Source organism: Tamandua tetradactyla, chromosome 17 (genome assembly GCF_023851605.1).
Source record: "Tamandua tetradactyla isolate mTamTet1 chromosome 17, mTamTet1.pri, whole genome shotgun sequence".
Taxonomy (NCBI): domain Eukaryota; kingdom Metazoa; phylum Chordata; class Mammalia; order Pilosa; family Myrmecophagidae; genus Tamandua; species Tamandua tetradactyla.
Genome location: NC_135343.1, coordinates 78,908,072 through 78,931,318, shown reverse-complemented (window position 1 = coordinate 78,931,318; position 23,247 = coordinate 78,908,072). Strand labels below are relative to the sequence as shown.

Below are 23,247 nucleotides of genomic sequence, written 5' to 3'. Positions count from 1 at the left end.
TCCATGGCGTCCATGGGTTGGAAAGCACATGAGTGGTCATGTAGTCCAAACAATCATCATCCATGATCCTAATTCCACTGATAAGCAGGGCAAGGAAAGAACATGGAAGTGTTTGGAGTCAACAATGTGCCAAAGCATCCGATTACTTCTTAGCTCACTCAGAGTGGGCAGCTCAAAGCTTGTGTGGGTATACTGCCTCAAGATGAGACCTCCACCCCCTGCCGAGAGCCACTGTAACCTACCTCCAGGAGCCCGGGAACGACACTGCCCAGTCATGGGACTGTACTCCTGGGTTTCATCAGCACACACACACAGGAAGGACCCTTCCACGTTTTCACAGAAGGCTTCACCACATACGCCACTGAGCAGTTCACATTCGTTCACATCTGGAAAACAAAGCATGTATCAGTTCAGATGTGTGCCTCATTCCTGACAGCTCTTTATTTTACCAGCTGTGCCCACACTAGGAGTGTCTGCTGGAAACGAGGCAATCCCCAGTGAGCAATCAAACCCTTTCTGCTCTTTTAGGGAAGGGGCCCCTACAGGCAGGGGCTACGATCATTTGATTTGCAAGAAAGGACCATGAAAATGCAGCCCAAAGTCTCTAAATTTCAAATCTAATTTTAAGGTACAACGCAGACTGGACTGCAAGCATTGTATGCACCCTCTAATTTTCTCTTTAAGATTTTTCAATATAATTAAGTCTTAAATGATCCAGCACTCTACCTCCAGTTCTTGAATCAAAGAAGACTCTAGACTCACTGGCAGTTCAGTAACCACAGAGTTTTTTATATTCATCAATTTACTTTTTAATATACTTAAGAACGGAAAATACAGTTCCTTGGCAGCCAAAGTGTCTGCAATTTAACAACCAAAATTTAGTTTGTGTATCCCTTTGAGAAATGAAGACACCTGTAAATATGAATTAGGCTACATTATGCATAAATGTGATGCAAACTGGTCCAATAACTTATCCTTGATTTCACTGTGCCTTTAAAATTCTATTGACATTCTAGAAAGAAATTTCCATCTTGCTAATGAGTTTCTTCTGCACTTAAACATATACAATTAAAGCACAGTAAAGGAATTTCATTAATGAGCATGTTTTATTCAAAATTATACAAGTACATAGACTTAAAGAAGGCTCATTTTATGTTTGATCTTGTCTAATGCTACTTTTTAACTTTTCCTCCTAAGAAATTTTGCTAATGAGTACCCATTCAGTAAAGTGACATTTGAAATGCTCATGTGTTTTATGCATTAAGCATGTACAAACACTCAGCTTTCATGAGCAGACTCTGAGATGGTTTATACAAAGCTAAGAAGGTGAGCAATTATCCAAACCATTCAGGAAAAAAGAATCCTATTTTCACCTGCTATGCGCCCAGTTAATTGAACAAAAAGTTTATGTGTCTTGACTTATTTGGATAATTACCTTGGTATTCCTTTTCACTTTATATATAAACAGATATAAACCAACAAGCCAGCCTATGCCTATGAAAAGATATTGTGACACAGATTACAGCAGAGACTCAGTATATTTAATCAACCCAGACGGTCATAATTTAGACCAGAAAAGTTGACTTTAGAAACTTGCCAGTTTCCATTTATCAATTTTAGGTAAATGTCAAATGGAAAGTTCTACTTTCCAACTTTTATTCTTTTATTCTATTGGTATTTCTCCCTCCTGACTGCATTCATTCAGCCCAGAGATGTTTCTGGATTACTTCTACACACGAGCACTGGGGAAATGACAAGGCAGGCAGCCCCACATCTGCCTTCATGGGGCTCATAGTCAACCAGGAACATTAATTAGATAATTACAAGCTGTGATAAGCTCTAGGAATGAAAAGTAAAGAGCGCTACGAAAGCATGGAGCAGCAAAACTCAGGTACAGGGGTGGTTGGGGAAATGATAAATTTGAGCTGAGATCAGGACAGGTGAGTGAGAAAGACAGAGGGGGAGGGGGAGGCGGTCAGGATCTGTGGAGACGAACAGTGTGGCCAAAAGCTGGTGTCACAATGGACTCATCTCTGAAATCCCATACAGCACCCATCATGGTGAAGAGTGCCTAATGGATGCTCGGACAATATTTCTGAAAGAAGTAAACAGACAAAGGGGAATTTGTTGAGTTAATCAGAATGATAACACACAGTCCTTCCCTAAGTCTGGTGTTTCACGTATGTGCTGGATTGACACATCAGCATGGGTTTGGTGTGCTCCTCTGGCTGCTCAGAAACGAACACCCAGGGACTCAGGAACTCTGTGGTACCAATGGTTCATCAGCTGCTATTTCAAGCATTAACAGTTAAACAACATTCACTGAGTACCTACAACAGGCAAAGCACTGTGCCAGGACCAGGGAAGAGAGAAATGAAGTTCTCCATCACAGTAAGCTATGGCCTCGGAGAAGGGCTGTGGACAGTGGACACGATTACATTACTTCTAAAAAAAGGGCTGGAAGTACTGCAGGAGGTGTTTGCTTAAGATGTGATGGAAGAGAGCCCAAGCGCAGTCTAGGAGTGAGGGATGGATGGAGGGACTGTGTCTGGAAGGTGATGTCACCCAACCCCAATCTTCCAGAATGTACAGGATTTATCCAGGTGCATGGAAGGGCAGGTCAGGAGTACATTCCCAGCAGAAGGAGCAAATGTCAGCCAAATAATTGCACAGTAACATGAGTAACCACAAGCCAGCTTGATACTGCTGGAACATCATAGGTGGAGAAGGAAAAGGTGACGCTGAGAAGATAAGCAAAGCTGGGGTATATGGCCTAATTATATATCAATTAAAATATTAAGCAAATATCAGATGAATTTTATCACCTGTGTTGTTTTGGAAAGGGGACTGAAGCAGCAGTCAGAACTAGAGATTATGATATTCTTAGCCATATTATGGAACATTCTTCATCTGTGGGTAAGGGGAATACTGCCGATGATTTCTGTGTTCTCCTAACACTCTGCTATATACCTCCTGTGCTGGCCGCACTTAGTATTTTGTGTCAAAGTTATGGATGTATTTCTGTCTCCAGCTCAAGCAAAGGAACCGCCCCCCAACCCCACTCTGTTCTTTGTCCTTGTCACCCTGGAATTGAGGCCAGTGCCTGGAGAAATGCTCGCAGTATTCGGTTGATACTTATTAACAGGTGCTGAGCTGCAGTGAACTCTACTGGCTTCTGACTCTGACATATTATCTTTCGATATTTCAGTTATTACTTAATAAAGAAAAAAATAGATTCCATAGCTCAAAACCCAAATGACTTGGTGTAAAAACCTATTTGCTACTGAACTCAGTGGTAAGACACTTTCACAAATAATCAGAATAAGGAGGGGAAAACTTCACTTTCTTGAAGACTTGAATTCAGCATTTTCTAGTAATGCCTGGAACACACTCCCTGGTGACCATTATATACCAACAGAATTTGGATGAGGAAGGAGACTCAGAAAACATTTGGTGCAATTCCTTCACTTTTCAAAACAATACCAACCCCTTTCACCTTTTCAGGACACTGAGAACTGAAGGTCACAAGGTTACAATAGCCCAAGATGTCTAAACTCATAAATGAGAAAGCCAAGATTATCGCTGCATCCTTGTTGTCAGTCTACCCTACAAACGCTCCAGGTTTGGACTGATAGACACTAGCACGCTTTTAAAGAGAAATGATATTCTCCGATAATGCGGAGATCTCTCAACTTGGATGACCTATATGAGGAATAACATGAACTCGAGCTAAATGAATAAGCAACTGAGTTTGTATCGGTGACCATGTCTTTGATAATACATATTTTTGACTGGCTGATGTTTATGCTCAAAACCATACCACTGCTTTGTAAATAATTTTCGTTTGCAGTTGGGAATTGAATGAATTTCATAATTAATACCATAAAAGCAGTTATTAGTCAAGTGATAGTATCAGTAAGTCCCTGAATAGATCTTGTTTTTCCAGTTTAAACTGGATGGCAAATGAACTAATGCTTTAATCACAAATTTTCAAATTAAAAAGTTATTGACTCTTTCTCTCATCTGTCATATCGTGAACATGGCTATTTTTCTCTAATTAAGAAGAATAAAGAAAAAAACCTGTCTACTGTGACTTTTGAAATGAAAAGCCTTTCTTCTCATTCCAATTTAATTGCTCAAATCTGATTCATAATAAATTTGATTTGATGAAATCACAGCTGATTAGAAACTGAAACACAAAATATATATGTGCATTTTCAGCCCCTACTCGAGGACATCATACGGTATTTATGGTATTTAAGTTTTCTTCCAGCCCTGTTAATCCTGGAAGAGAAGGAAGAAACAGAGTTGCACAATCCAAAGTATCATTTTAGGGTATCATTCTTGGGAACTGAACCTCTTGCCAACACTTTCTCTTAAAGGCACCGCCTATGGAAGTACATTCTGAGGACAGACAAGCTATACCACACACCAGACCATATTTCCTGCACAAAAGGGACTATAGAATTCTGCAAACTCAGCTAAGAGCTTAAACAGATGTTCTTTTTAAAATATTTAAATTTAAAGTTATTCATCTATATTTCTTAAGGTAACTAACCATTTCAGAAACCATAATATCCATTTTGTACACCCTAAAATTGTACTTCAAAATCAGATGATGGTGAAATTCTGCCCAAATTACCTTGTTTATAACTTCTCCTGTTGTTAATAACTTTCACTTCTTATCAATACGGAGATGTGAATTATTTTTGGGAAAAGAAATCTAAAAACTCACCCACACACCCTTGCCCATCCTGCGGGGCTTGGAAGCCCTGATAACAGAGGCAGCGGAAGGAGCCAGCAGTATTGTCACAAAACCCATGACTGTCACAAACAGTGTTGTTTACACATTCATCAATATCTGCAAAAAAGACATTTAACATCAGACACAACACAAACATGGGCTGACAAACACCAGATATTAATGGATAGACAAAGGCACTTGACACACCCTGATTAGTATGAGATGATCAGGATTACACAGAAAGTACTTTAAAAACATTTTACATATAAATAAAATATTTGCAGGGAAGTGACTTAATAATGAACATGTGGGGTTCTAAAAGAAAACATTTCCTTTTCTTCAGGAAATATTTTCAAACAGAAACGACTGCTTCAATTGCCATGGTCAATATTTTCTAAATGTTTTCAACTCTATTTCGAAGGAAGGTATGACAGGGATAATATGTGACAGTGTTGTCACTTTTTTTTTAGTTGTGGTAAAAGCAAATAGCTGTATTTGCAGAGGTGTGGGCTGAAAGCAGCACTGGCCTCCCTGAGCCAGGGTTTACTGGACCCATAGATAACACCCTTGATCAAGTCTAAACAGCATTCCTGTGAAGTCAAAAGAGAGACATTCTAAATTCAGCAGGGTGGCTGGCCAGTCCCAGTTATTCATGAGAAAAGATCTCCTGTCCCCAGTTAGAACCACTTCATGAGCTATAGGCGGACCCTCCTCCAAGAGATTAGTCAGTAGCTAACTTGCAAATTCATTTTGTTCGCTGTAAACCAGTGATAGCGGCCCTGCCTTTTTTCCATTAATATAAATGATCTCACGAAAGTGCTGTCTCCATTGTAAAATTACAAATGGACTTTTAGATATAGTTCTTCTTTATTCTTATAGTTGCTGATTTTCTTCTTTCTTCTTTCATTGCCATTCTCTTAGCTCACTGCCACATGGCACACTTCCACTTGCCAGGCTCTCTGCTCTCTCTGCTTCCTTACTTAGTCTTCAAATAGACATTTTCGAGAAGTGATTAGAAGATGCAATTTTAGCATGCAAATTTATGTGGTGACGATTTTACTCTTAGGTTCAAATAAAGAAATAAGATTTTAAAATGATAGATAGTAAATTAAGTTGCACTCAACAAAAATCAGTTTGGGGAGAGTTATATGAATAAATTGAGCTCTTCTTTTTAAAATTTTCAGAAGGCAGGCATAAAAATTTTTCTAGAAGAAAAAGAATATACATCCCACTGTTTTCAGTAGCTTTTTTCCCTTCCTAATATTCCAGCACTGACATGACCAAATAAGTTCAGACACTCTCATTTTTAAATTGCAAAATATGAGCTATTACTTCAAAGCATGATTAATTTTCTCAACTCAAAGGAAACTTTGTCCCTTCTCATTTCACAGCTGGCCCTGTCTCTCCTCCCCAGCAGCTTCTTCTGCCCCCTTGTCCCACCTGTCCTTTCTTCTCCAGCACCTTCACTTGTTCCCCCCTGGACCCTTCCCTTACTGCCTTCAAAAATGGTCAGATCTCTGGAAAAACATCACGGTACCACCCCAGCCACACTTCTGTCACTGCAGAATGTCTCAAAAGACTGGTCTCACTCATTGGCTTTCCCTCTTAACAGCCTACGTCTGCAAAAAGGAAGTAATAACAATATTATTTCTGTATTAATAACTAAAAATTATGAACATTAATAATATCGGTATGTTCTTAGGAATACTCTAAGGACTACAAAGTCCCACACAGTCGTGCAATGTAGGAAGCAGTCAAGACATGCCAACCACGACGATGATGGTCATGATGATCCTGAAAATTACTCCTCCTCCACGATGATCTACAATCTGACTTCCTAACTTTTTATCTCAAGGAAAGGTCCCCAATGACTGACTGACCTAACAAGAAATCCAGTGATCATCTGCCAGTCATCCTCATCCCTTAAGTCTGTTCATCTTCCCTCCTTGAACTCTCTCCTCCCAGGGCCCCGACAGAACAGCGCTCCTGTTTGCTTGCTCTTCACCACTGTGGCTCACTCTCCCCCCTTTGAAAGCCTGGTGGTGGGTGTCTGCCAAAGCTCAGGCCCTCGCTGGTCTCTGCTGCCTCCTTGTACTTCCCTCTCCACCTTTTCCAGACTCCTCTAACTCCAATTACTGCAGTCTTGGGATGAACCCCAAATCTTTGCTTATGGCCAAGATTCTTCTTTCAAGTATATATTTTTCACTCATTCATTTCTATTGTCATCTTCCGTAGCAATCTCAAACATATCAACCTAAAATTGGATTCACTGTCTTCCTCCTAAGTTTCCATCTCCTGACTGTAAGTGAGGGATTCCTCTCACCTCCATCCTTATTTTTTTATGCCTCTAAATCTTTTTTCCCTGACTTGAACTAAAAGCTCAATGAAAGTAGGGACCAATATTCATTTCACATTAAAAAATGAATCTCCTATACAACGATGAACACAAAGAAGACATTTAATTAATCTGTTCTGACTGATTTTTAGTGCCAGCATAAGGCTGGGATCACAACTTATTTCCTAATTACAACTGTGACAGAAGGAACTGCCACATATCACCAAATCACTTCACACAGGCCACTGCTAATTGGAGACTTCCTGAAATGGGTATTTGTCAGAGACTGTTATTTACTGAACCACCCTTGACTTAAAGGAAACCTAAAAATGCTTCAACAATTACTTATTAGTGATGATCTCCCAGTCTCTCGTGTGGCTTGACCACCATCCTTTAGAACAATCTATCTAAAATCTACTAGAGATGCTCATAATAAACGAACTCTTTATGTTCCTTTCCTCCGATCACGCCCATTTCTCTAATTCCCTTCATCTGAGAATCCAAGCAGCCTCCCACGCCAGAAATCTTAACTTCCCCCTGGGCTCTTCCCACTTTCCTACTCTCTGTATTCCACTAGCCCTTTTATCTCTCCTATAACGCCCTCTTAGCAGTGCTTCCTGGAGTAGCACAGCAACTTTGTTATATTCCTGATCTGTTCTCCTATCTCCAGTCTTGCTGCCTTCCCTCTAATACATCGCAACCAAACTGTGTGCCAAAGCATGTGCTTTTCCAAAATGCAAATCTGCCAGTGCCATTCCCTTGTGCAGATCTCTTCTTGGGTAGAGAATCAAAATTTCCTCCTTAGCAGAGTGCAGTGCACTTGACATAGTCTGGCTCCTAACCTCCTTCCCACATTACACTCCAGCCCTATCAGTCTACTAGAGTTCTTTGAAAACTCGATGGTCTCTCAATTTCTCATTGGCTTGGTGCATACTCTCCCCTCCCTCAAAAGGACTAGAAATCTTTTTCCTATTTGCTTTGTTCAGAAATTTCTCCTGTCCTCTCAGGGATAATTGACCAGGTAGTGAACCTTCAGCTAAACCCCGCCAGCTGCATATTTCCCTACTATAATGAGAAGGTAGCTAGCAAACCAGCAGAAAGCAAAAGAAGCTATTAAAAATCTCGCAGCTTTTCAGTCTAGAATCTTGCAATAAGATCTCATTTTTCTTTTTATTAGTTCAGTGCAATTATAGCAGATGATGATTTCTTATTACCATTCACCAACACGAGAACTGAAAAATTGACCTGAAGGTCAATAATCCCTGACCCGGTTATGAAATTCCGTGTGGGCATCTTGCCGTTCACTGTAAGAGTGATTAACAGAGAAAGTTTAGATGAGCAAGTTTTTGGATTTGAATGAATAGGAAAAAATAACATGAAATGCCTGCTGGAGACAGGCTCTTCAACACTAATATTTTATTAAGATGATATAATGCGACTCTTAGTAGATTCATCTTTTCAACAATGAGGTGAGGTAATAACTTAATAAGAAGGCAGCATTTGTTTTACTTCTCTGACTAATGACCTGTATATATATATATATATAAAAAAAAATTATTGCACCAGAATTTTCTTTGATACGTGAGCTCTCTGAGAAATTTTCCCATTGTTAGTCTTGTCTATAAATAGAATTATCAGAAATGGTACAATTAAGATTAACTCTGTAAAAAATAAAGTTAAATGTTAAGAAAATGTATTATCATGTTAGAATAAAAGCCTTACAACACCAAAATGCTAACTTCATTAAATGACAAGTCAAAGTCACCTCATTTTGCAGAAGTTGAATTTTGAAGATAAAACTAAATTTTGAATCATCCAAACAGCATAGGTTTTCTTTTTGCTTATGAAGGGTGATTAAGTTACCAAATCAATTTTGCCTAGTGATCTGTAAGTGCCAAGCATAACAGTATCACTAGAATTACTATTCAATAAATGAGAGTTCACAAGACGGACTGATCATTCAGGGATCTCTCAGAAGACCGTCCAAATGAATTTGGTTGACTACTGTAAGAACTGCTGATTTCTCAAGCAAGTGCTCACTATCCATAAATATTAATGCTTCAATGGAAACAAAGTCAAGAAAAAATAAAAAAAACCAATGACACTGGATCATTGATGTGAATTCCCCAATAACCAGATCACCCAAATGCCAGTAAGAGTAACCGAGCATAGCCCTGGGTGTACTGGAACTGCCAGGGACTTGTTTTTAAAGTTGCAATGCTGTCAATGACCAACAGCCCCATGGTTTTAATGGATTAACTACAGATCTATCTGGTACAGCAATTTTCTTTGTCCATATGTTTTTATTTAATAAATTTTTCCAATGGACCAGATTTTCAAAGCCCATTGATTATTATCAGGGATTCTGCAAATAAGAGCAGAACTCCTACCATGTGTCACAATTCTCAAATCAAAGTACAAGGCCACACACTTGGTTCACTGTCCAACTTTGGTAAAGTAACTAGAATAAGTAAAAAGTATGGAAAGGGGGCATGATTTTCTGAAAGGAGCTGGAATCAGATAAGCCCTGTTTATCAAGCAAGAAATTAAAACTGTAACCAAAGAGTTCAGCAGTGAAATCCATAAAAAAGCCTCAAAGATACCATTAGGTTTTCTGTTTATATATAGAAAAATCGATGTGAATGGTGAGAAAGTAGTATTTGTGTATATTTTGTCAGTAAAATGATTTTGTTTTCTTTTTCTCAGAGCCATTCTTCAGTTTTTTTGTTTTGAAAAAAAAATTTTATAGTGCTTTTCTTTCTCAAGTCCTTAACACCTACCTTTGTTTTACTGATTTCCTTCTTCCTGATGCTGAGCAAGACATATCTACCTTTTATAAGAAGTAGCTACAAATGAGTCTTCCATCTGCTGCCAGGTTACTCTAGAGAAGAAGTGATAGGAATTGGCGTATCATTTTTGGCAATGGATTATTTACCAGAAAAGTCTCTACACAGCTACCGCAGAGCTGGGAAGAAAAATCTTCCTGTCATTTAGATGACTCACACGTCCTTTAGACTTGAAAGGACTGTGAAGATCAAGTTCAACTCCTTCATTTTAAGAACCAGAAAACTAAGACTGGAGAGGGAAAGAGACTACATCAGTGTGACACAATTAGTTAGCAGTAATGCTGACAAGAGTATGGAGCCTAGTCCATGAACAACCTTCTGAACCTGCATCTGCCACTCTTGTCCATCACACTGCCTTGCCACTCACCATGGTGATGCCTATAAAAGATTTTCCTAGATGGAAAACTAGCCAAATTGAGAGCCCAACAGTCAGACTGGAGTTTGTTTACTACCAACTGAGAGCCCAACAAGCAAAGTGGACTTTGTTTCCTACAAAGATGAAAATCCAAACAAGGAGTCTGTAACTCCTTGACCCATCGCTTTCTGACGTTTAGTTTAATCAGTACCCTCTCTGGGTCTCAACATCTTTGTCCTTAAAACTGGAAGTATTATCCTACTTGAAATTTAAATACTGGAGGCACTGCAAGCCCTGAAGAGAATGCTCTTCTAAGAGGCCCGTGGAAGGAAAACCCAAGGGTGTGCGAGTCTCGGGAGGTGCCTGCCCTGAGCCCAGCACGGATACTCTTTGGATCGGATCATAAAAGGAAAATGAACCATTATTTCAGTCCAAGGCTTCTAGACCAATGGGAACTGGTTGAATATTTGATGCCTAAATCTTAGAAAGACAGCTCCAAAGAAAAGAGCTCCTGCTTCAGGGGAAATGCAGTCTGTATACCCGTTACTGAAAGGAGAGTGGAAGTCAACCAGGAAACAGTAAATACCAACCAAGAAGTGGGACTGAAACATGTTAAACCAGCTAAAGAGCTACCCAAAGAAATTTTAAAATACGGCTGCTGACTCAAAGGTCTCTCTCACAGCACAGGTGGGAAGCCAGCATTCAACAGAAGATAAACACAAGGGCTTAAAAAAAAAAATCAAATTTAGCCAAAGGATATTAAAAACTGCATTTGGAGATGGCCCAGACAATAGAACAGAATATGGAAATAGCCTCTGAAAAAGGTCCACTGAAGTCTGGCAATACTAACAAGCCTGGAGAATATGGGCCTTATGTGTTACAGCAAATAAGGTTTTTATTCTAGGAAAAGGGATGAGCCAGAAAACAGCAAAAAGGAAAAAAAGAAAAAAAAAAGTCTTCGCACAGAGTATGATCACTGTGTTGCCTGAGAGAGAAGATCAGGAAAAAATTGTGGGGGAGCATGATGGTCACAAAACTATTTTCAAAGCTACCAGCCTAAAAAAGCAACCAGAAATGATTGCAAATTATTTCTAATTCAACTTTCTCACGTATAAATAATAGAACACAAGGCTGGTCAATGAGAGATTTCTTTTTTTCCAAGCCTTGAAATGCAATACTTACTTACTCTTTAAAAACTACCCAGAGAAGCTACCCCCACCCCTGCCCGCACTTGAGTTCCAGGGAAATCAAACCAAAACCTCACTCTTACTTTTAATCAACTATTATGCGGACAACATAAACTCGCCATAGATGGTTAAAGATATCCTACTAAAAATCAACCTAAAATCACAAACTTCATCCTACTCATCTAATCCTAAACATGGAAGTCAGCTTAATTAACTCCCCACCTCCAATCATCAAATAGTTCTGATTTTCTCTCTTGGTGCCCTCTTCCATCTCTTCCCTCATCTCCAGCCTTGTTCACGGCCCTCATCCTCACTCACCTGAAGCCTTGCAATAGCCTCTTAACTAGGCTTTTGTTTTCACCAACTCATTGTCACTCAAATTCATCTTCCATTAAGAATAAAAAATGATTTACTTATTGAAATAGTCCAATCAAGTAATTCTCTGCCTAAACCTCTTTAGTTTTTCTCCATGGATAATAGTATAAAGGTCTTTACCACACACTCTCTGGAACGCATCCACGCTTAGTTTCTTACTGAATTTGCTTTTCCAGCTGGCCCACTGCACCCGCACCTTCTATGCCCCCCTCTTTCCTTTGTCAGATCATGCCACCAGGATAAAACATCTTCTCTTTCACCCATCTTAAAAATAAAAAAAAGCCTTCTTGCACCACAATTCCTTCAGCTAAAATGGTAGTTCTCACCTCTCCTTTACAGTCAAGGTTCTTTACTTGTATACACATGCTGTCTCAACTCTGTGACTTCTCGTTCACCCCCTCCCCTTTCTTTGGATTAATTTAGAATCACTAATTTTTAAAAACTTGTAAAAAAAAAAAAAAAAAAACCCAAAGAGCCTTAGTGTGTTCTAATTAGCAAATGAATACATATCACTTGTATATATTACTTAAATAGTGATGGAATGAGAGAACAAAATAAGTTAGTCCATAGATAATAAGTTAATTATCAAGATGCTGGCAGGTTCATTAACATTTTTATTAGGAGTTATGGATTTATAGAAAAATCATCCATAAAATACAGGATTCCCTTATATCACCCTGTTATTAACATCCTGCATTAGTGTGGTACATTTGTTACAAGCGATGAAAGTATATCTTAATAATTGTATTATTAACTATAGTCCATGGTTTAACATAGTGTTCACGCTTCATGTTGTAGAGTTCCATGTATTTTTTTTAAATTTTTATTCTGGCAATATGTATTCAACCTAAAATTTTCCCCTTTTAACCACATTCAAATAAACAACTCACTGTTGTTAATTATGTTCACAATTTGTGCTACCACAAACGCCATCTATTACTGAAACCTTTCCATCATTCAAAATAGAAACTCTGTAAATTTTAAGCAACGACTCCTCATTCCCTACCCCCATCCCCATCCCTTGGTGAGCTATGAATTCTAGATTCTGACTCTGAGTTTGTTTATGTTAGTTAATTCATATCAGTAATATCATACAATATTTGTCCAGTTGGGTCTCACTTACTTCATTCAACATGATGTCTTCAAAGTTCATCCATGCTGACCATGTGTCAGAACTTCATGCCTTTTTAAGGCTGATGATATTACGTTTTATGAATAGACCACATTTTGTTTGTTCATTGATCCACTGATGGACATGTGGGCTACTTCCATTTTTGGCAATTGTGAGTAACGTTATTAAAAACATCAGTGTGCAAAAATCTGTTTGAGTCCCTGTTTTCAATTCTTTTGGGTATATACCTAGAAGAATGACTGCTGGGTCCTATGGTAATTTTACACTTAACTTTCTGAAGAACAGTCAAACTATCTTCCACTGTGGTGGCACCATTTTACATTTCCACTAGCAGTGAATGAGTGCTCCTATTTCTCCACATCCTCAACAATACTTATAATTTTCCTTTTCTTAAAATATTAGCCATATGAGTGGGTAGGAAATGGTATCTCACTGCAGCTTTGATTTGCATTTCCCTAAAGGCTGATGTTATTGAACATCTGTTCATGTTATTTTTGGCCATTTGTATATCTTCTTTGTATACGTTTCTTTGGAGAAACGTATGTTCAAGACTCAGTTCTTATTTAAACGAGTTTTTATCATTTTGTTGTTGAAGGATTTCTTTATCATAAACACTTATCAGCTATATGGTTTCCAAATATTTTCTCCCACTGTACAGGTTGTGATTTTACTTTCATGATAAAGTGCTTGAGGCACAAACATTATCAATTTTGACAAGGTCTCATTTATCTATTTTTAATTTTGTTGCTTGTGCTTTGGGTATAGCGCCTAAGAAACAATCACCTAAGACCAAGTCTTGAAGATGCTTTTCTACATTTTCTTCTAGGTGTTTTACAGTCCTAGTTCCTACATTTAGGGCTTTGATCCATTTTGAGTCCATTTTTGTATACAGCGGGAGGGAGGGGTCCACCTTCAATCTATTGCAAATGGAGATACAGTCTTACCTGCACCAATTGTTGAAGAGACTATTTTTTCCCAATTGAGTGGTATTTTCCCCCTTGTCAAAAATCAGTAGGCTATAATAAATGTGAGCATTGTTCCTGAACTCTCAGTTTGATTCCCATGGTCTATATGCCTGTCCTTGTGCCAGTACCAAACTGTTTTGATTACCATGGTTTTGTAATTAATTTTAAGATTGGAAAGCATGAGTCTTCCAACTTCATTTTTTTAAAAAGATGGCTTTGGCTATTGATGGTCCCTTACCCTTCCACACAAATTTGACGATTGTAATTTCCAGTTCTGGAAAGGTTTTGGGAATTGTGATAAGGATTACATTGAATCTGTAAATTGCTTTTGATAGAACTGAAGTCTTAACTATATTTAGTTTTACAATCCATGAACATGGAATGCCCTTCCATTTACTTAGGTCAATGCTGATTTCTTTTTTTTTTTTTTTTTTTTAATTTTTATTTTTTTGCATGGGTAGGCACCAGGAATCGAACCCAGGTCTCCGGCACCACCCAACATGGATTCCTTTTACCAATGTTTTTTAGTTTACTATGCATGAATCCTTAACATCCTTGATTAGATTTATTCCTAGATATTTGATTATTTTTGTTGCTCTTGTGAATGGAATTTTTTTCATAGTTTCTTCTTCTGATTGTTCATTACTTAGGAAACACAACAGACTTTGGATGCTGATCTTGCACTCCACCACTTTGTAGAATTCATTTAGTAGCTCTAGGAAATTTGTTGTGGATTTTTTCAGGATTTTCTGTATAAAGGATCATGCCGTCTACAAATGGGGCAAGATTCACTTCTTTCTTTCCAATCTGGATAGCTTTTATTTTTTTGCTTGCCTAACTGTTCTGGCTAGAACACCCAGTAAAATACTGAATAATAGTAGTGGCAGTGGGCATCCTTTTCTTGTTTCTGCTCTTAGCAGGAAAACTTGAAATCTTTCACTACTGAATATGAACTTAGCAGTGGACTTTCCATATATGTCCTTTATCATGCTGAGGAACTTTCCCCCTAGTTTTTAAGTGTTTTTTATCAAGAAGGGGTGCTGGATTTTGTCTCTCTTCCTCTTCTGGAACTCCTATATGTGTATACTGGTACACTTGATGGTATCTGTTAAGTTTCCTAGGCTGGTCAAAGCAAATACCTTGAATTGGTTTGACATAAGCAATGGGGATTTACTAGCCTACAGATTTGAGGCCAAGAAAATGCCCAAATCAAGGTATCATCAAGGAAATGCTTTCTTCCATAGAACTGGCTGTCAGTGATCCTTGGTTCCTCTGTCATATGGCAAAGCACACAGCAGCATCTTCTAGTCTCTCTCTTCTCTTTCAGCTTTTGTTGGTTTCAGCTTCTTGATTCTGTGCCTTTCTCTCTCTCTCTCTCTCTCTCTCTCTATATATATATATATATATATATATATATATATATTCATTTCAATTTTAAAGGACTCCTGTAATAGGATTAAGACCCATCCTGAATGAGGTAGGTCATACCTTAACTGAAGTAGTCTCATCAAAAGGCCCTATTCACAATGGGTTCACACCCACAGGAATGGATTAAGTTTAAGAACATGTTTTTCTGGTATACATATAGCTTTAAATTACCATAATAATCCCACAGGTCTCTCAGGTTATTTTCACCTATTATAATTCTTTTTTCTTCCTGCTCCTTAGCTTGACTCATTCCAATTGTCTTGTTTTCAAGTTCACTGATTGTTTCTTTGGCCAACTCCCATTTGCTGCTGAAACTCTCCTGGGAATTTTTTATTTCAGTTTGTTTTGTCTTCAACTCCATTAGTTCTGCTTGGTTCCTTTTTAAAAATTTCTGTCTTTATTGAGATTCTCATGTTCTTCATTCATTGTTTTCCTGATATAGTTAACTCTTTCATGTATTTTCTTCATTTCCTTAAACATACTGAAGAATACTAAATTTTTTGGTTTTTTTTTTTGCCTGGTATGCCACAGTCTGTCTTCTTCACTGACATGTTTTTGATTTATATCTTCTTTCATTGTTTGGGTCATCACTTCCTCTTTGTTTGTTTTCTAATCTTTGGTTTCACACTGCTGTTTTAATATTTTTAAACATTAACTCTGGGATTTATTCCCTGAGATGTCTGTTTCTTGAGTTTGTATAAAGCCAGTGTTACGAGATTTTCTTAAGTGTCAGGAGCTAATAAAAGCAAACAAACCTAAGAAAAAAATCACCTTTCACCATCTTTGCAAATTGGCTTTCATTGGCTAGTGTTCTTCAGAGTCCAACCCTGCTATCGGAAAGACCAGCCCAGGGGGTGCAAAATGCAGGGTCCTCCCTGTCTTCTCCGTGCCTGTGTCATGTCCTCGCCTTGTGCGTGCTAGTGTCCTTTAGTAGTTTCCCTTTTTACAGGAATTCTAATCCCTCTACTTCTCGGAAATCAGACCTTTTCCCTCCTGTGGGTGTTTCTCAGCAGTACTTAAAGCAGGTAAGCCTTTGCCCCGGGCCACCCACCTCAACTGTTTCATACACTGCTTCTATTACCTCAAAGTGCTTGTGCCTGCAGGGCAGATTCAAAGGGGGACATGCAGGAGAGGAGTTTCTCAAGTCATTCTTTTCCAGCTAGAGTAAGTCCATGAACTCACAAAAGGAGCACTGACTACTTTCAAACTGCCCTGGGTATGGGATAAGGAAGGGGCCAGGAAGACAGCCAGGGGTTCTTCCAATGGCTCCTCAAAGCTTTGCTTTCTTGACTCAGCAGCATGCCTAGTAAATGCAGCCCCTCAGCTGTCCTCTGCAGGTCTGTAGAAGCATACCACCTTTAAGTCTCCTCTGTTGCCCTTGTTGGGGAAAGGCTACAAAAATGGCTGCCTTCAGAGCCGAGACCCTAGTGATCTGAAGTAGCTAATCAAAAACAGTGACCAGTGATTGGACTGTGTCATCACCACCCTAACCCCCCAAATTTGGGAAACAAGATTTTAATGTCCCTCCCTGGCACCAGCAAGCTGCTGCTGGACTCTGCAGTTTTAAAAGTAATTGATTAAGACAATCAATTGTCTTAATTGACTGATTATATACTGGTTTAAAAGCTGTTCTGGTAGAGGGATTGATTCCTACTGGTGGAGGGACCAATTCCTACTCTGCCATATTCCCATAACCCCCTTCTCATTCATTCTTAATCTCGATAAGGCCTTGATAAGGCCACCATTCTGTAACATCCAAGATTATTGGTGCCATCTTGGTAGACCTCTCAGTGGTATACAACGTAGTTAACCACTCTTTTCTTGATACACCCTCTTCCCTTGGATTGTGTGACCCCTCTATGCTCCTAGTTTTCCTCTTACTCCTTTGGCCACTCTTTAACAGTCTTTCTTTTTTACTTGATCACTAACTGTTGAGGTTCCTCAGGGTTTAGTCCTGGGCCATCTTTTGTTCTCAACATATGATCTCTAATGGTGGCTTCATCCATTCTAAAGGCTTCAAATACTACTTGCTATCTGTGACTCCCCAGTATATATCTCCAGCCTAGACCCCCCCTTCTAAGCATGGGACCTAATTTACCCAATTGCTATTTGACATAACCAAATAGCTATTTCATAGGCAAATATAATTTAGAACACCAAAAACATTCTCTTGATTAAAGAGAAAAAGAGATTTGCATCATTTTTCAGCAGGTCAGCAAACAGTACTATTGTGGAGCCTGTAACAGGCTATCAAAATGAGCCACAGCCAGCTAGCAGCCATTAACCCCGAATGAGACAGACACATATGCCAGCTGGAAAGCCCCTTGCACACGTGCAAAGGTCAATAAATCAGTAACAACATGTCTGCAGCTAGCCCCAATTATGGTTATAGTTTCTAACTTGCCTTATGATTGGTCCACAATGCCTTAATAGAACGTCTCCACATCCTGCTATGTATAAAACCTGCAGCTGCTTGTACCTCCTTTGTTTGACTTGCAACAGCACCCGTAAAGCTTTGTGCTCTGCTGCGCAGCACAATAAAATGATTCGAGCCTGACCTCTGGTGTCAGCACCAGGGGTGCAACACTATGAAATACCTCCTCGTAAAGCCAGGACCTAGGTTTCACCCTCAATACTCTTTCTCCTTCATACCCTACATCCCAATGCAATGCTGTGGTATAATCCAGACTAGGTTCTATCTCTAAAACCTTTCTTGAACCTCTGCAACCTTGAACCTCTAAAACCTCTTCAATACCTCACCCCTCTAGACTCAACTACAAATATACCTGGCCTGAAGTACTGTAACAACCTAGGAGACACCCTGACTTTTTTCTTGCCCCTCTAATACCATTTCCAATGAGTGCCCAGGGGGGTATATACTTTAAAATAAAAGTTATATTATTGACTTCCATCAAATCTAAAGCTCCACACATTGAAAGGTACACTATTATTTTATGTACCAGCAGGAAAGAAACAAAATTTGCAAATTAAACTACTTGACAGTGCTTTTTTATCACATCAACTATAAGGTATATCACAATATTAAGGTGTGAACAAATATGCATCTTAGAAATGATGAAGTACAGTATGTCACTGTGCTGCTCAAAATCCATCAGTCTGTTTCAGTTACACTTACAATGAACCCAAACCTTCTATGATCCAGCCTTCGCCAACCTCTTCAGCTGTCTTATATGTCACTTCCCTTCCTCCCACACTCATTATCAACCAGCACTGACTTAATTGTAGTGTAATGACCCAATGCAATATTTTACATCTACAAATCTTCGTTCATGGTATTTATTCTGCCCAGAACATACTCCTCTACTCCAGATCCTATCCACTTTTTTAACTGAGATGACTTTCATCTACCTTCCAAATCCTTTAAGCCTCAGCCAAAGCCTATTGCAAGCCTTTTCAAACTCAACTTCATGCTCACAGAGCCTCTTCCCGCTCCTCAATGAACATTTAAAGAAGGCCCTAAGAAACATGGCATAACACAGTATCACCAAAACCCAAGACTGAGTACTCAAGGCCATAGCTTGGGAAAAAAGAACCACCTATAGCTAGCTTGTCCATTTTCCATCCTAAGCAAAAGCATGAGTCAAATTAAGGAAGCACTGAGCTATAAAAAAAGCACAACTGGCAATGCTGGAACTCGTATTTGAAATTTCATAAGCAAACTTGTAAATCTCTTCTAGAATGCAAATGAAATGATGTACTAGAAAATTATGAATATGGAAGCCAGAGGGCACTGACCTAAAAAGGATCACAAATGGAAAAAATAAAATAACAGTAACAAAAGCAATAATCAAATAAGTATGGGCAAATTTAAAGAGTCTTTTTTTTTTTAAAGGATAGCACATGGGGACTGAAGAGGCTCACTGTGTACTGGGTGAAATTAAAGAATCCATACTCAGACAAATCCTAGACAATTATATGGCTAAAGAAAATATTTACAACTACCTAGCCAGAAAAAAAAAAGTATACCATTAAAAAAATGGCTTTTGTGGGAATTACACTGAATGACTTTTGTGGGAAAAATAATCACAACTCAAGAATCCTATCAACAAAAGCCTGAACATTCATGTTGGAGGGCAACGGAAAGATTTTCTCCAGATAAAAAACTTATCAGAAGTTATATAATATATGCACTCATAAAAATTACTAGTACCACATCCGATGCTCTTAAAAATAGAACCAAAATTAACAGCTCAAGTTTAGAAGAGTCTTGCAACTGAAGGTCCAGAAATAAATATTTAAACCAGTTAACTACAGGAATAAGGTCTAAATAATTATTATAAAAATGGTAATAACATAATGAAAGTGTTTTAAAAATTCTTGAAAGATATATAAACTTGATTTATAATATATATTTAAATATAAATAATATCTAAACTCCTCTAAAGTTATAATATACAAATATATATAGCTGATCCTCATTTACAGATTCTGTATTTCTGAATTTTATTATTTGCTAAAATTTATACCAAATTTAATACCCATGGAGGTTTTGTGGTCATTGCAGATAGGCACAGAGTTCAAAAAATTTGAGTGGCCCAATACACTAGCTCCCAGCAGACGCCAGACAAGGCAAAGCTCTCTCTTCTTGCTTCAGCTCTCATACAGCAAACAATTGCCCTTTTCAGTCTTTCACCTTTCTGTGCATTTTGTTTGTGATTGTGCTGATTAAAACGGCCCCAAGTGTAATGCTGAAGTGCTGTCTAAGTGCAAGAAGGTTGTGATGTCCCTTATAGAGAAATAAGTATGTTAGGAAAACTTATCCCAGCATGAGGTATACTGCTTTTGGCCGTGTGATCAATATTAATGAGTCAATAATATATATTAGGTAAAGTATCTTTAAACAGAAACACACATAAAACAAGATTATAGTACTACTCAATTGACAAAAATGTGCCTACAGGCTTGCAGGAATCTAACCTTGTAGTTCTCCTAAGAGCAATACATAGTTAAGTATTCCTAATTCAGTGTTCATAGTAACTTTATAGAACAAAACTATAATGAGAATAAACTATACTTGTTCTAAATACCAGAAAAATTATATATTAAAATATAGGTTAATTTAAGAAAAGTAAAAATCATTCCTTGCCTTAAGAAGAAAGGAATGAAAAGGTACTAGACTCTGAGATGAGAAAATATAGATTGAATATATGATAGCACACAAAATTTCAATGTATAATGAAAATAATCCAAACCTAAGGGAAAAAAGATGTATTCTTTCAGATATACTGTTGGGAAAATCGCCTATTTGGAAAAATACCTAATTAAATCTTTACTATGTACCACACACCACATAATTTAATAAAATGTTATTCTTACTTTTCCTCACTGGATTTAGGATACTGCTCTTAAATGAATGTTCAATTTTATATCTAGAATGTTTGAAAGAGCTAAATATATAAATAACACCATAAAGATAAAATATTGAAAGAAATATAGATAAATATATAATTGTTCACATTAGAACAGGGAAAATTATGACATATAAAAGCAATGAAAAGAGTAAAAGCAATATAAAATTAAAAGGCAATGTAAAGAATGGGGGGATATTTGTAAAATATATATAAATGATTACTATCCTTGGTATATATAAATCAATTAGCAAAACACTAAAACTATCTCAAATAGGCAAAAAGTAATTGACAAAAGAAAAGTGGAAACGTAAGTAAAGATGTCAATCTTGATAATAAATACAAATCAAAACAAAACATTACTTCCTCTAAATAGCGTGGTAGTTAAGAGTCAGTTGTCAGCCTGGCCAGGTGAAGACACCTAGTTTTTTGCTGTGGACATGAGCCAATGGTACATGAACCTCATCTGTTGCTGATTTACATCTGCCTTCGGCTAGGAGGCATGCCTGCTGCAATGAATGATGTTTGATTTAATTGGCTGGTGCTTAAATGAGAGAGCTCAGTGTAGTACAGCCCAAGCAGCTCAGCACAACTCATCTCAGCACTCGCAGCTCAGCCCAGGCCTTTGGAGATGCAGAAAGAAATCACCCCAGGGAAAGTTGTTGGAACCCAGAGGCCTGGAGAGAAGGTCAACAGAGATTACCCGGTGCCTTCCCACATAAGAACGAACCTCAGATGAAAGTTAGCTGCCTTTCCTCTGAAGAACTAACAAAATAAATCCCCTCTTATTAAAAGCCAATCCACCTCTGGTGTGTTGCATTCCAGCAGCTAGCAAACCAGAACAAATAGGAATGTGTGTTTATTTATACAAAGGTCCTAGGAGCTGGGATGTCTCACTCGAAAGCAAGAACTAGTAGAACCTTCTCAGAAAATAAGGCGGTCACACATCTCAAGACCTATAAAGGAAAGAATATTCTTTACTCTTATAATTAAATCACTTTGAATCAAGCCTGGGGCATAATTACTGATTATAATAAATGCCGATATGCAAAAGTCTTTTCATGGAGTGTTAATAAGGAACAACAAGAACAAAGGAAAAAAACCTACATAGTCATATAATCATGTGAATCATGATTCTATTGGCATCAAAATTTTTATTTTCAAAGGGTTTTAAATGATATGAAGAAAATACATCTAATTGAAAAAGTAAAGAAAAAAGAATATAATTTTATTTTGTTTCAAAATTTAGAAACTGAAAACTACAAAAAAAAGAAATCAACCAAATATTAACAGTAGTTATCCCTGGCTGGTAGAAGAATGAGTGATTTTTTTTTCTTTATACATCTCAGCATTCTCTAAATTTCCTATTATGAGCAAGCATTACTGTTAAATCCAGAAAAATTATATATTCATTGTCAACAATTTGAAAATATCAAAAATAAAATTTTAAGTATTATTTGAGTATAAAGATGTACTCTACCCAAACAGGAATAAATAAATGAGTAAAATAAAACTATATAAATAGGAATAGAATGTATAGTCATAAAAATTTTTAAATACATTTAAAACTTGCTACATTTTTTTCTGGTTGACAATTAAAACATAGGATGTGTTATCTTAAAATAAAGTGTTTTTGCTAGAAATGATAAAAGTTATTTAAGAGAAAATGTTTCTTACAATTATATTAATTAGTAATATGCAAATATTCCAAGCTAGGATACCACAGTAATTCTCAAGACTCATGCAATCACCAAGAAACAAAAACAAATGCAAAAAAAACAAAAAAACAGTTTTGAATACTCTTTAACTGTATCAATCTTCCCTGCATACAGAGCTTTATTTTTTAGTTAAAAAAAAAATACAACAACAAAAAACAACTCCGGACTTCCTGCCCAAAAGTAAATCCTTTCATATTAATTCAGAGATACTGTTGAATAAAAAATAAAAATATTTTGAACCTAATCTGAAGACTTTCTACTGTATATCAATAAGCACTGTATACATTATCACTTTTTAGTAAGTGAAAATAGATCCTAGGCCAATATACTTCAGAATCCAAACTTATCTTAAGTTTCAGTTTTTATATTTTTCAGAAAAAAATACCTTTTCCTCCTATACCCTGTTTAATTAAAAATCATAGGGAAACATCCGTTCAAAAAAAGTAAATATAAAAAAGCCAGGCACAAGAAGGTATGCCATAACTAAAAGCAATACTTAATTAATCCAAAAGAGGGTTATGCCTAGAGTGTATGATGATAGTGATTAAGTGTACAAATTTAAAAATGTGTTTTGCATGAGGAAGAACATAGGAATGTATGTTAATACTGCAGGGTGTTGAAAGTAGATGGTAATAATTATTTTATAACTTTAACTTATGTGTGAGAATAAAGCAAAAAATGTTTATTTGGTACAAAATTTATATTTTAACTAGTGCATTTCCTATCATAACTTATGTGGACAGCTTAATTGAACACCATAGTACTTGGAACCTTGAGTAGGGCATAAGATTTT

The 23,247-nt window shown here is 37.4% G+C and overlaps 1 protein-coding gene across 18 annotated transcripts in view; it reads right to left on the bottom strand.

The window, feature by feature from the left end:
• LTBP1 (latent transforming growth factor beta binding protein 1) overlaps positions 1-23,247 on the bottom strand; it is a 471,389-nt gene that overhangs the window by 43,088 nt on the left and 405,054 nt on the right. For 13 of the 18 annotated variants that reach the window (XM_077135032.1, XM_077135033.1, XM_077135036.1 and 10 more), the window contains 2 exons: positions 4,736-4,861; positions 243-386 (listed from right to left, as the gene is read on the bottom strand). In XM_077135032.1, the coding sequence (XP_076991147.1) occupies positions 243-386; positions 4,736-4,861 (270 nt within the window). The remainder of the gene's footprint in view (positions 1-242; positions 387-4,735; positions 4,862-23,247) is intronic. The other 5 variants (XM_077135035.1, XM_077135045.1, XM_077135046.1 and 2 more) reach the window with 1 other exon arrangement.